At 33.9% G+C, this 14,871-nt stretch overlaps 1 protein-coding gene across 16 annotated transcripts; it reads right to left on the bottom strand.

The window, feature by feature from the left end:
- Positions 1-4,056: 4,056 nt before the first annotated feature.
- LOC108330261 (ATP-dependent zinc metalloprotease FTSH 2, chloroplastic) lies at positions 4,057-7,676 on the bottom strand. 16 transcript variants are annotated; one of them, XM_052876281.1, is made up of 5 exons: positions 6,671-7,676; positions 6,416-6,598; positions 5,924-6,011; positions 4,733-4,804; positions 4,057-4,686 (listed from the first exon to the last, which is right to left on the bottom strand). In XM_052876281.1, exons 1-4 carry the CDS (start codon positions 7,202-7,204, stop codon positions 4,782-4,784), a joined length of 828 nt encoding a protein of 275 aa, XP_052732241.1. In that variant the 5' UTR covers positions 7,205-7,676; the 3' UTR covers positions 4,057-4,686; positions 4,733-4,781. The 16 variants fall into 16 exon arrangements, 15 of the variants coding, with proteins under 15 accessions (XP_052732241.1, XP_052732248.1, XP_052732249.1 ...); XM_052876288.1 differs by adding an exon at positions 5,822-5,867 and having other exon boundaries at positions 4,057-4,804; positions 5,995-6,011; XM_052876289.1 differs by lacking the exon at positions 4,733-4,804 and adding an exon at positions 5,822-5,867 and having other exon boundaries at positions 4,057-4,661; positions 5,995-6,011.
- Between the last annotated feature and the right edge of the window lie 7,195 nt (positions 7,677-14,871).

Below are 14,871 nucleotides of genomic sequence, written 5' to 3'. Positions count from 1 at the left end.
GTTGACTCGACCTTAGTTGACTTGACCTGACCTGGGCTAGGGTCAACTTGACTTTATGCGGGCTGCAGTTGACTTAGCTCCACAACCTAAATTTGTTCGACCATAGACTAGGCCAACTCGACTCAAAGTAGGCCTGGGCAGATGAACATGACCAATGTTCGAGTTGACTTTGCTTAACTTAGGCTTGGATAACCCAACTCGTTCTAGCTTGAGGTCAACGCTCAATCTGGGTATGGGTACACTTGGATTGACTAAGACCCCAATTTGACCTGGGCATGGGAAGACTCAACTCAACCTGAGTCCGAGATGATTCAACTCAACCTGAGTCCGAGATGATTCAACTCAATCTAGTCGATATCAACTACTATAGACCTAAGCTTGGGCTGACTTAGCTCAACATAGGTTTGAGCAAACTTGACTTGACATAGGCACGTGCCAACTTGAGTTGGCATGGATCCGGGGCAACATAACTCAACCTGGGTCTGGGCGACTAAACTTGACTTCAGTCGATTCGGCTCAATTAGGCCTAAGTTGGCCCGGATTAACCTGGTCAGGTTGATTAACCTTGACCAAGTTGACTCACCTTGGCATTAGCTTATAAAGCTTATTTTACTTGAATTTGGTTTGACTTAGCTTGACCTGAGCTTGGGTTAAATCATATAACTTGTCCATGCCATCTCAGTTCAACCTAGGTTTGTGCCAGCTCAACTCAACTTGTGCCTTGGTTGTTTTGACCTTGGTTCAGGTTGATTTAGCTTGACCTTTGGCTTGAACTAACTTTGCTTAACCTTTGGTTTGAGTTGATTTGTGTTGATCATTGGCTCAACCTAATTTGCTAAACTTGGGCTCATGTTGACTTGCCTTGTCATGAGCTCAAGTCAAATTAGTTCAAAGAGGGTGTGAGTTGACTTCACTTAACTTAACTTAAGCTTAGATTGACACAACTCGACTAGAGTCTATGTTGATGCAGCTCCACTTGGATCTAAGTTGACTTTGTTTGGCCTTGCTTGAGTTGTCGCAACTTGACCTAGTCTTGGGTTGACTCAATTGGACTTGAGTCGATTGGGCTTGACTTTGACCCACGCCAACTTGACCTAGTGTTGCATGAGTCTAATATGATGCTATCTTGGGTGTGAAATTTGACATTTCATAACTTTAAATTGCGAATGTGCACTTTAATTTTGGATCTTCAAAATTAAAAATATTGTTCAATTTATATCAAATTCAATATCATTTAAATAGATTAGAATTAAAGTCTAAAAATAGGAATTTGAATTTGAGATGAATTCATCTAGATTGAGTTAAAGGGATTTGGATAATTATAAATTTGATTTGACAATTTTTTGATTTTTTTCTCACTTTTAGTTCTACTTATAAGAGAAACGGTCATTTTCATATGTACTAATTGTTAATTTACTCTTATCCTCTTAATTTATGGTGAAATATTTAAGTGAGATGATCATATCTTTGTATAAGTGCATGTATTTATTGGTTTATTAGCAATATATAAGTTGCACGGTAAAAAAATTTAAGTACTACTTACATAATTTAATTGAGGTATTTTAGAAATCAAATCGAAAAAACTTGACGGTAATAATTAAAATTAACTACATACCTAATGTTATGATTTATGTTCCAAAAATAATACTGTTAAAAAATAATTCCGAAATGAACCCATAGCCAATTTATTTCCTAAGATGGACAGCTGCACTGTAGACGGCTAAATTCCGGATCTTTGTATGTGTCTCCGACTGTGAGAATCCCACTGAAGTTTGGTTCCAGGGAGCTGAGGGAGCTGAAAGGAGAGGAGAAAAAAATGAAACATAAATAAAAATAAGAAAAAATAAAATAAAATTGATATTAGGGAAAAAGTAAATTGAAAAAATTAATTAAAACTTTGCCGAATGAATTTTAATTGGACCGCGAGAGGAAAAAAAAAATAAGGATGAATAAAATTCGATTTGTAATATTGGTATGTAAAAGAATATGGAAATAAATTTGTTGTTATTATAAAAAGAGGGTTTTGTACAAATATTGAATATTGAATGGAAGATAACAAAAATTAAAAAATATTATGAATGTTTACTGTTATCATTATGGGTTAAATATGTTTTCATTGTTTTAAGTTTGAATAATTTTTATTTTTAAATTTTATTAATGAATGTAATCTTTCTAAACAGATGTTGCTAAAGATTTGTTGTGATATCACATTTGTATTCACATTTTGTCCTGTGTGTCTATGTCACTATATGATGTATACATGACAATGCCATAATTCAGAATTGAGAAAAAGTAACGAAATCTAATTTCATATAAAAATTAAAGAAGTAAAACCATATTTAAGCTTTTAAAATTACAAAGAAAAAGACATCTTTCCTAATTAAGTATGTGACAATTTTGACTTGAATAGAAAAAATACTATATATATATATTCTACATATAAAATATAAAATAATAAAAGAAATTATATTTAATAGTTTGTTATTCATAAGAACATAAAATAAAAATAAAAATATAAGTATTTAAAATTTTAGTTTATGTTATCTTTGTAATTTTATATGTTTCTTAACTTATTTTCTATTTCTTTTATATTGTTATATAATTTAAATGTTTCTACTTCATTTGTTTATAATATTAATATAAAAGTAATTTTATAATTAGCTAACAAAAAGATAAATGCTAATAACTTATTTCATAATTAACTTGTAAAAACATATCCTTTAATACTTATATATGTATATATTTACATAATTCTATTTTATTTTATTGAATTAAAATTTATTTTTATAATAATATTTAATATTTTATTTATTATTATTATTATTTTGTAAAAACATATCTATTAATACTTATATAGGTATATATTTGAATAATTCTATTTTATTATTGAATTAAAATTTAATTTTTATAATAACTTTTTTTATTTCACTTATTGCTTGTTATTTTATTTGAATTTTAATTATTATTTAAGATATTTAAACTTAAATTAAGTTTATTAGAATAAATTTGATATTTTTTAAGGCATTATGTTCTTTTCCATGAAATTGAATTTTGTTTGTACAGCGAACTTGGAATAATTTGTATACTTAAACTCTTTTAATAAAATGTATTTTTATCCTGTTCATAGTTTTTTCATTATGTCTATTTGGATCATATTTGTATATTATAATTAGGGATGACAAAAAAAATTCATGTATGTGAATATCTTTGGATAAAATCTGCAACGGATAGTTGATACCTGTAGATTGCGAATAGTGGGTATTTTAATACCTGACGAGTCAGATGCGGGTATTATAATATCCGCACTCGCAGGTATCCGCTACCCACAAAAAAAAATTAATTTATATTTTATTAAGTTAAATTTAATTTAAATTAAAATTTAATTAATATATAATTTAATTTATATTATATTTTATATATCGTTTTGTAATTTTATTTTAAAAATTTATAAAAATATATATTTTTAAATATTTGTGGGTATCTATGGGTTTTAAAATACCCATGAATATTTTTTAAACGAATATCCGTACGAGTAGTGGGCAAGTAGCGAGTGGATTTTCTTTTTGCAAGTTTGGTAGCACGTAGACATTATTTGTACTCGACCTGACCCGTTGTCATCCCTAATTATAACTAAATCTTAGTAGTTTGGTGTGTTAGTTATTATTTATCATTTTTTATTATTTATTATACTGTGGTTATACTCCTCACTTAAGTATTATTCCAATAGGAACATAGATTTATAATCCACATTGATTCTATAAATATAACTAGTATTCTCTAAAGAACACTCACTCTCTCATAAACACTAATACACATAATTTATACAAAGATGATAACTCTCTTACTAACTTGAACGTCAAAGAATCTTTTGCAGGTGGATCGCCCCGTCTTGACAAGGAGACCCTTTCCAAACAAAAGGAGTAATCAAACCATCACTAGGATCTTGTCAAATGTAGTCTTATAAAATGAAATTAAAAATGTGCTGATGTTATAACTACGTTTAAGAATTCAAAACTTAGAGACAAAGCCAAAATCCATTTCCACATGAAAACTAACTCACTAAAAAAATATTTAACACTATTATTAGAGCTGTCAAAGCAACCTATTTTATAAGATTTGGCCCTAGCCCACATGGGTTGGGGCCAAAAAAGCCCACAGGACCAAAAAAAATTCTCATTAAAAAAGCCCATAGGGCCAAATAGCCCTAAAACCCTATGGGTCAGAGCTAGCCCATGGGCTTTCCTTTTTAGCATGAGAAAAATATAATAATAAAAGTAGAAACAAAAATTACAGTGGAGAAATGGAAATTTGCAATGTTAAACCAAAAATAACAGTATTAACGTAAAAACATACTGTCCCACTTCCAACTTCAGAGAAAATGTAAAGTGAACTCTCCTCCCTCACGTATGAACAACAGTTCAACTTCAATCTTCTGTCCAGGCCATTGCAAGTCATATCCTCATGCATATTTTGTTTCTTTAAGTTCTTCACTGGATACAACTCCAGCCATTCTTCACCCATACAACTCCAACCATTCTCCAGTCAACTCCAACCATTCTCCAGTCACACTCACGAGCCATGCTTTGCTCACAGATCCAGCTTTTTCAGACTTTAAGACAACAACCAGCACATTCATTCATTGGCTGCACCAAGTGATACTCCTGCTTGTTTTTATGATTAGTTCAATTAAAGCAATCTGGACTAGCTAAAAACTGCACCAAAAACTGATATAACAAGACATTTCAATTATATCAGCCTTCGTCTCTTGAGTAATGAGCACTCTACGTACAAGCTTTCACAACTCCTGTTAAACATATTCATTATACGTATAGACAACATAAATGAAGGTTGTGCCAATAAATACCACAGTAAGAAGATTTTTTTTAAAAGCTCTATTATACTTTTTGTATAGAATATATAGTGTTTCATTTGAAAGCTAAGACAACCATAATCCTCAAGTTTTTACATGATTTCTGCTCCTGAACGTTGGTTAATTTGAAATAAGCTCTAGAAACTATTTCCTATACCATGTTAAGATAATGTATGAGTCACAATTGATCATAATCTGAAAGCACAAGTACACAGATTTACACTTTTCGACTTAGTAAAGAGTCTACCTGGCGATCATATTCAACTCCTTGGACTGAATAAATTTCATTGGTGATTTCAATTTTTCTTATTGATCATATAACAATACTATAATATTATTTCCAATTTTCATCAGATGTCCATGAAGGGATGCAATGAAAGAATACTAACTTATTATAACTTGACTGGGATATTCTTAGGCAAGTTGCCTTAAACAATTAAAAATACATTCACCAAAATTACACAGAATTTAATTGGGCAATTAAAAATGTCTCTATAAACACAAAATAATTATATTATATACTTCTCAGTTTGCACAGACAACTTCTAATTTTTATATTATTAGATTGAGAAGTAGCTTTTGTTAGAATAAGAATCAAGGATCTTGAGTTATTTATCCAGACAAGTTCTTCTGCTATGCAAACAGAACAAGCCAAAATTAGGTGAGTTGGAAACAGAACAAGCCAAAATTAGGTGAGTTAGAAATACTGTAACTCATCCTGAAATACCAGAATTATACAACCCCCCACAACACCCGCAAATGTTAATCATGTGATCAAATCATTAAATGTCACAAAAACATGCATCATAAAAACAAAATTACAATATTCAATTCGTTATGGCTATAAGTACAACCTAAATAAAGCTATACCTTAATAACATGTATTTTCCCTAGTTTTTGATGCCTAATTAAAGAGCATAGAAACTTGGTCAATCAAAAGCATTTATTTACCTACTTCCCTTCTTTGGAACAAATACCCCATTTTTGGACTTTTCACCTGTCATCCAAACAATCTAATAAATACTTGAAGAATAAATAACAAAATATATAGACCTTCAGGACTTATCGGTACAACAACAGAAAGGGCCCTGATGTCATTATCTAATAAATACTTGAAGAATAACCTGCAAACAAAAATAAACTAAACCAACATTATTATACTTCACACCAGTAACAGACAAAATACAGGATAACATTATTATTATGAACAATTCGAGAAACAGCTACACATACATTAGAAGATGCAGCAAATGTAACACAAATAACCAAACACCTATATATTTAACTATTATATGACAAAAATATATAATAATTTGCCTGTAAAGTAATGTAGAACACTATGACTTGCTTTTGAATAAAAATAGAAATATAAGACTAAGCTAAAGCTGTATGCTATTTTAACATGCTTATTTAATCTTCCTTTTAAACTGGAGTATTTTTGCTGAATATAAGAAAATAAGAAGACTTCTATAGAAGAAAGATAAAAGGTTCATTCTTCAGAAACATCACCATTCATTATTTCAAGAGCATATGATTGGCAAGTACCTGTTTTGCCAAACCAGGTAAAATGGCAGCCTCATTCAAGAGATTTGCAAGATCAGCTCCACTAAAACCAGGCGTTCTCATGGCAATCACATCAAGAGAAACATCATCATCGAACTTTTTATTGCTACCATGAACCTTTAGAATTTCGGTCCTTCCCCTTATATCTGGAACATCAACAATAACCTGCAGAAGCATTGATGTTCAGTAATTTACTCATTAACAAAAAGCATTAGGCATTTCATAATATAATCATACCTGTCTATCAAACCGTCCTGGTCTCAATAAGGCAGAGTCAAGAATGTCTGCCCTGTTAGTTGCTGCAATGACAATGATACCAGTATTACCCTCAAAACCATCCATTTCTGTCAAAAGTTGGTTGAGGGTTTGCTCTCTTTCATCATTCCCTCCACCAATTCCAGTTCCTCTTTGTCTTCCAACATCATCAATTTCATCAACAAAGACAATGCAAGGGGCGTTCTCTTTGGCCTTCATGAACAAATCACGAACTCGAGAAGCACCAACATTAACAAACATCTCAACAAACTCAGAACCAGATATTGAAAAAAATGGAACACCAGCTTCACCACCAATAGCCTTGACCAACAGGGTCTTCCCAGTTCCTGGAGGACCAACAAGAAGAACTCCTTTAGGCATGCGAGCCCCAACAGCAGTGAACCTCTCAACAAGGTCGTCGTCGGGGAAATTGAGGTTGTTGGTGAGGGTGTTGGGGTTGGTGGCGGCGGTGGTGTCGGTGTGGGGTTTGTTCGGGCCTTTTTCCATGGAATCCATGAATTTGAAGTGAACCTAGGAGGAGGGTGAAGCGGTGGTGGAGTTGTTGATGAGGCGATGGAGAGGGAGGGAGCGGAGGCATTGGATTTCGGTGCGGTACCGTTTGTGGAGTTTTTCCATTTTATGGCGGCACTGGATGACGGTTTTGGCAGTGGTGGAAGCGTTGGGGCACTGGGCAGTGACGACATCGGCGACCTCTTGCCAGTGGGTGGCTTTGAGGTTTGTGCGGCCGAGGGAGTACCACTTGTCGCGGTAGGCGTCGATGAGGGCAGAGGTTTCCTCCGTGGTCCAGCATGACGGGGTGAGACGGTGGGAGAAGGTGGAGGGAGGGGTGGCGAGAGTGAGGGAGAGACCGTTAAGTGCTCAGTGAAGTGGTTGTTCAGAAGAAATTGGGGCTAGGGGACTAACCCGGCCCTACTTCGCTTACAACCCATCTGATGGGGGCTTTGGAGATCAGGAGCTTTAAAAAAGCCACAAGATGTGGTTCAACAAAAACAGAGCTAAATATAAATTGGGTTAGCCTCGGGCTTTGAAAAAAATTGACAGCTCTAACTATTATTATTATTAGGAAGTTGCTCCCTCCACCACCACAGCCTTCTTCGGGCACCTCCTCAATTTATTTTTTTTCCAAAAATATCCTTAAGTTAATTTTTTTTACTTTTACCATTAACTTTTTATACTTTTAATTAAAAACTCTAATTTTATATCCTTAGTGTGTACACCACACACCCACCCCCTCTCTCTTCTTCTTATCTTTCCCGTCACCCACCCTCACACCCACCACTCGTCCCTCCTCCTTTCCATTTTCGTACCTACTGCCTTCAAAATCAAGGTCTAACAATGCTAAATGAAAGCACATACCTATGTTCAAATTTACTGGAATTCGTTAAAGGTAAAGGAAACCATCTTCGCCAAAATGTCCAGTTGGATCAAGAAGTGATTGGAAATGGTTTAGATGGGCAATTTATTGTTGAATCTGAAACTAAAATTCAGGGGCTCAAAAGCGGCACTGAGGGTTTAGTAAGGAGTTTGCAGACAATGTCTTTTCTTTATTGTTGGTAAACTAGCTACGATAAATGATCAATTATCTGAGGTAAATTTCTTCATAAAGTTATACTTAATGGAATTAAATTGTGAAACCTCTGTTCTATTGTCTGCATGTTGATTTATTTTAAATCTGTTTTACATAATTTGTTAATTGAAAATTCATGTTGATCATGTTGATACTTGTATAGGATTCTTTAAGAACTGAACTTAAAGTAGAATGTTTGTTGGAGCTTATTAAGAGAGAAACTGTACTCTAAAGAACTCCAAGCTGAGCAGATGGAAGTTGCTAGCAGTGAGAACCGTTAAAGGCCAAAACGGATGTCAAAATTGGTTTGGCCTTCAACGGATATGGATATTCAGATATCCCATGTCCGTTTGGCCGTAACGGATATCGATATCTGTCAACGTATTTTTTTTTTCGTTTTAACTATGGTAGTCTCATTTTTATCGAACGATAATTGTGGAATGGGTAGTCTAGGAAGAAATATGTGGTGGTGCAGAAAATAACTCTCAAATATAAAATATGTGAACGGACAGATGTCAACATCCATTGAAGGTAAAATGGATGTTGACATCCGTTTTAGAAAAGGGCAAAATTGGTATGGGGTGGTGCACGGAGCATTTGGTGGTGGTGGAGGGAACAACTGCCTTATTATTATTGATGAAATAAAATTTTAAAATAATTTTAAAAAATGCAATAGAAAATAATTGTTTTATATTTATATAATCGTTATATATATCTTTTAACTGTAAACTATTTTTGAAAATTGTATTTTTATCCTTAAATTAAATTATATATTTATTTCATCTTTAGATTTTACAAAAATTATATAAAGAGACGTGAAGTGTTTCTTGTAAGATAAGCAAATTTTCACATTGAAAAATAATATAACTTTTACATGTTTGTTGGAGAGGATTTTTCAAAATATATAGTTTAATTTAAGGATCAAACATAATTTTTTAAAATAGTTTGAGGATGAAAAGCATATTAAACTCTTAATATAAATATAAAATTTATTAAATGAATTTTTTTTACAATAATTAATTATAGATGTTGAAATTAAAGTTTAACTAGTTTGAGAGAAGGAATACAATAAAAAATAATTTAAGGATTATAATATTTTGATTTTGTAATATAATTGAGAATTAAATGTGTTGTTATTATTTTTACAATGGTTTATACATAAATAGAATTAAATATAGAAGAATAGTTTAATATTTCATAAGATGATATAATTATTTTAAAATTATTTAAAAAATGTAATAGGAAATATAAAATGAATTAAAGTGTAAAGTTCAATTATAAAATTTATAGTTAAGAAGGTTTAAAAATTGAAAAATTGGAATGAAATTTGAACTTCATCGTTGGAACTTTTGTACCCACCAATTATAATACGATTACAAGATCTTAGATTTTGTAGTGGTGACTAATTTTGCAATTATGACAACATCTGTTACATGGTGGGTTGGGTCGTGGTAATTAAGGTTGTGTTTTGACACTGAAATCATAGTGTGGTAGTTATGGAGTCATTTTGGATCAAAGAACTGAGTTTAATTATCGAAGTGTGTTGGATTCATATGTTACATGTAATCGTTGGCAAACAGTGATGTTGTAAAATCCTTTGTGAACAAGTAAGAGAAAAGAAAATCAACTGAATTAGATACAAAGTGTCTTCTGTCATCCATAGTAGGTTGTGATGCAGACGTCATGAATTATTCAACTACAAAGGAATGTAAGTAAAGTTCATCATGTGGGTCATTATAATTGGTTGTAGATGAGAATGTCGACTCAAGTGATGAACTTTGTTGTGCTCATAGATCTATCAATAATTGTGGCATTGGTAAGAAATATACATAACTAGCTTATGGGAAAGAGCCTTTAAAATATAACAACTTAGTAAAGAGTAATAACGGAGCGGAAAATCAATCATCTTTTTTGCGAGAATTTGCGAGGAGCACTAAACAAATAGAACAAAAACAGAATCCAAAGCACAAAGAGATACCAACACTTTTTAATGTGGAAAACCCCTTAATACAAAGGTAAAATCCACGAGTCGTCCAAACCAAAGAAAAATCTACCATGATCAATAATATGGTACAAAAGAGTCTCCAATAACAACACCAAATGGTGTTTTCAATCAGCCAATTTAAATAAGCACAAATGCTTACAAATAAGAACAAAGAAGATGAAATTCCTCCCAAACTACACCTCCTATTGACAATCTAAACGGTCAGAATGAAGAACCATACGTCTAGAACCCACTGTTCATAAATCAGTCTGATCCAATGGTGAATGACTTCACAACGACGAAAACACCAGTGCAGGTTTAGGGTTATGCGGGAAAGACTTTCTTTCTTCCTTTTTCTCTCACTTGGTTTTTTCCTCTCTTCAAATGACTCTAATGTGCCCTACTAATTTGACACATCTCCACTTAACCTAGTGAGACATAATGGTCCACATTATTTGGGCATATTCTCCACATAGGAAGGGAGCCAATAACCCAACAAATCTCCCCCTCACGAATATGTGGAGATATCTGCCAAACTGGCGATCTCAGAACAAACTTCAAACTTTTCTCTTGGCAACGCCTTGGTCATCATATCAACACCATTATCATTTGTATGAACTTTAGCTAATTTCAACAACGTAGCATCCAAAATATCACGTATCCAATGATACCTCACATCAATATGTTTGGATTTAGAATAAAAGGTTGGATTCTTACCAAGATGAATAACACTTTGACTGTCACAATACAACAAGTATTTACCTTGCACAAAACCAAGCTCCTGCAAGAATTTCTTCACCCATAACAACTCCTTACACGCTTCAGTAAGTGTAATGAATTCTGCCTCAGTAGTAGACAACGCTACACACTTTTGCAACTTTGATTGACAAGCCAAGGCTTCCCGTGCAAACTGAATCAAATAGTCTGAAGTGAACTTTCTGGAATCAATGTCTCCACCCATACCTTGAATCTGAGTAACCCACTAAAGTAGGCTTATCACATCCAAAACAAAGCCTCAAACCACTAGTACCACGAAGTTACTTCAAAATCCATTTTACAACATTTCAATGCTCTCTGCCTGGATTTGACAGAAATCTACTGACTATACCAACAACATGTGCAATATCAGCCCTTGTACATACCATTACATACATTAAACTATCCACCGCAGAAGCATAAGGAACTTTGCTCATATCTATCTTCTCAGCTTCATTTGAAGGACTTTGTTTAACACTCAACTTAAAACGAGTAGCAAGAGGAGTACTTACAACTTTAGCATTTTCCATTTGAAATCTTTGCAACACTTTCTGAATGCAGTGCTCTTGTGATAGCCAAAGTTTATTTTCTTTTCTATCACGAGTGATACTTATACCAAGAGTCTTCTTAGCAGCTCCCATGTCTTTCATGGCAAATGACTCGCCCATTTGCTTCTTCAACTTGTCAATTTTGGATACATCTCTTCCAACAAGAAGCATGTCATCAACATACAACAACAGGATAATGAAATCATTCTCAGAGAATTTCCTGACAAAAACAAAATGGTCAGAAGTAGTCTTCTTATAGCCATGCTCACACATAACAAACTCAAACTTCTTGTACCATTTCCTTGGAGCTTGCTTCAAACTATACATGCTTTTTCGTAGCCTACACACATAGTCTTCTTTGCCTTCAACAAGAAAATCAACAGGATGCTTCATGTAAATCTCTTCCTCCAAATCACCATGAAGGAAAGTTGTCTTCACATCCATCTACTCAACCTCCAAATCTAGACTTGCAGCTAAACTTAGCACAGTTTTGATGGATGTCATCCTCACCACAGGTGAGAAAATCTCATTGAAGTCAATACCCTTTCTTTTTCTGAAGCCTTTCACCACTAACATGGCTTTATATCTGGTAGATGTAGAATTGCTCTCTTGCTTCACCCTGAAAATCCACCTGTTCTCTAAGGCTCTCTTACCCTTAGGCAACTTCACCAAGTCATAAGTGTGATTATCATGCAAATATTTTATCTCATCCTACATTGCATCCAACCATTTTTTCTTTTCTTCACTCTTAATGTTCTCGTCATAACATTCAGGTTCTCCCTCATTAGTCAATATCACATACTCATTGGTAGAGTACTTCTTAGAAGGTTGTTTTGGCCTGTCAGATCTTCTGGGTCGAGCTTGAGGTAGCTCAGGTACATCACCAAGACTCTCGTCTTATGACACATCATGTTCCTCTTCATGAACATTATCAATAGGAACATTCAAGTCATCTCCAACCTACTGATTATCAGTATCACCATGTTGCCCGTCATCATGAACATCAATATCCAAATCATTAATAGACAACCGAATTGGATCAACATCAGCCACATTACCATCTTCCTTAGGTGTAAACTTCTCCATCTTATCAATATCTTCAATGATTTGATCTTCCATGAATTGAACATCACGACTTCTAATAACTTTCTTTTCAACGAGGTCATATAACCTGTAGCCAAATACATCCTGACCAAAACCAATAAAGATGCATTGCCTTGTCTTCACATCCAACTTGGATCTTTAATCCTTTGGAACATAAACAAATGTTTTACAACCGAAGATACACAAATGATCATAAGTAACATTCTTGTAAAATCAAATCTTGTCTGGCACCTCAGAGTTTAAAGCAACTGCAACACTTAGATTAATAACATGCACTGCTGTAAGCAATGCCTCACCCCAGAAACGCTTAGGCAAATTTTTGCTTCAGAAAGTATACACTTAACTCTTTCAATCAATGTCCTGTTCATCCTCTCTGCTAAACCATTCAGTTGAGGAGTTTTGGGAGGAGTCTTCTCATGTGTAACACCATATTGTGTACAATAAACATCAAATGGTCCACAATATTAACCATTATTTTTAATACGAATGCGCTTCAGCTTCTTGCCTTACTACCTCTCAATCAAAGCATAGAATTCTTTAAACTTGTCCAACACTTGGTCCTTTCTCTATAGTGCATAGACCTAAAGCTTCCTAGAACAATCATCAGTAAAAGTAACAAAGTAAAGTGCACCACTGAAAGACTTTACCTTCAATGGGCCACAAACATCAAAATGCACCAATTCAAGCAACTCTAACTTCCTGGAGGGAGGATGCTTCTTGAAGGATACTATGGTTTGCTTACCAGTCATGCAGTGAGTACATTTCTCCAACTCTACACTCTTCAATCCTGAGATTAAAAACTCCCCATGAGATTAAAAACTCATAAATGAAAATTAGAAGAAAGACTCTCAAAGAAAGAGAGTAAAATGCAACTGATAGTGTACTACTTCACTTTGTGAAGGATATTACAATATTTGTGCTCTTAACCCAATTCTCACAATCACTATAGATATAAAATTTCACATCGTCAACACTTTTGTATTCTAGCATGTTGTTCTATATTGCTTTACTCTGGTAATTGATTACAACCTTGTTCTAATCGACTACCAGAGAGTTTTTGCCCATTTACACTGCTAGTAATCGATTACAACCCTGCTCTAATCGATTACCAGAGATATTTTGCCTATATAAGGTGAAGTTGTGTCCCCCTACACAACTTAACCACGCAGTAATCGATTACAAGGTCTAGTAAGCGATTACCAAGCCCTAAAATCGTTTTTGGGGTGCACAACTTCACCTCTTACCACTGTGTCAAGGTAAAGTCGTGCAAGGGGCACGACTTCTTCATTTGAGGTCGTCTGGGTCCCCCATGACTTTCCTAAATGCGTAATTTTTAAAATTTTTGCCTACTTCCATAAAATTGTTATGATTTTTGCCCATTTACATAAAAAAAAACTTAAGAATTGCATTGCACGTTCTTCGATCTTTCACTGAGCAATGACTTTTGATACCTTGCAAGTTCCCTTACAATTGCAGACGAGATCTAGCCGAAAGTTCTAGAGCTAATCCCAAAATATTCTTAACTTTATAAAATATTCACCCATAGTATTATCTCCTTATTTCAACTGTGCGACATCCGATTGAAGATCTGACACATAAAGTAAGTCTACTTGAATAATTTCATATTTCCTTTGCATTCTCCAATCCACAATATACTCTATATGATCTACGGAGATACGGAATGTACAAGCCACGACACAACCATATTGTTGCATGTGGCCAAAGCATCATGTATGGGATCACTTCTTTCAAGTTCAGTTGTTGAGTCATTTACGAACTGCAATTTGTTCTTTGCACAACGCAACAAGCATATCCCTGCTCTAAGAATGATAATTTCCATAATCTAAAATGGGGAAAACAAGGGCAATCGTTGGAATTTCTCCATGATGCAAATAGAGATAGTTGTCACTTGATTAAGAAACTTTTTTGGTTTCTCTTCTTTTTCCATAATGGAAAATGGAAGAAGGAAAAATAAGAAAGCAAGAAGAAAGATTAGAATCAAGATAAAGGATTAGAGTTAACTAGGTGCAACAGAGTTCTTCAACTAAGCAGAGTTCTTCAACTAAAGAGCTTTGATAGCATGCTAAGCTCCATTCTCTTCCATGATATTCAGCCACAAACAACGCGATTGTTCGTGCTGAAACGTGAAAGAGAAGAAATGAGACAAATATGAAAACAGAGAGCAAGAAGACGTGAAAGAAAA

The sequence above is a fragment of the Vigna angularis genome, chromosome 4, assembly GCF_016808095.1.
Source record: "Vigna angularis cultivar LongXiaoDou No.4 chromosome 4, ASM1680809v1, whole genome shotgun sequence".
In the NCBI taxonomy this organism is placed as follows: Eukaryota; Viridiplantae; Streptophyta; class Magnoliopsida; order Fabales; family Fabaceae; genus Vigna; species Vigna angularis.
This window is presented reverse-complemented; position numbering and strand designations above follow the sequence as displayed.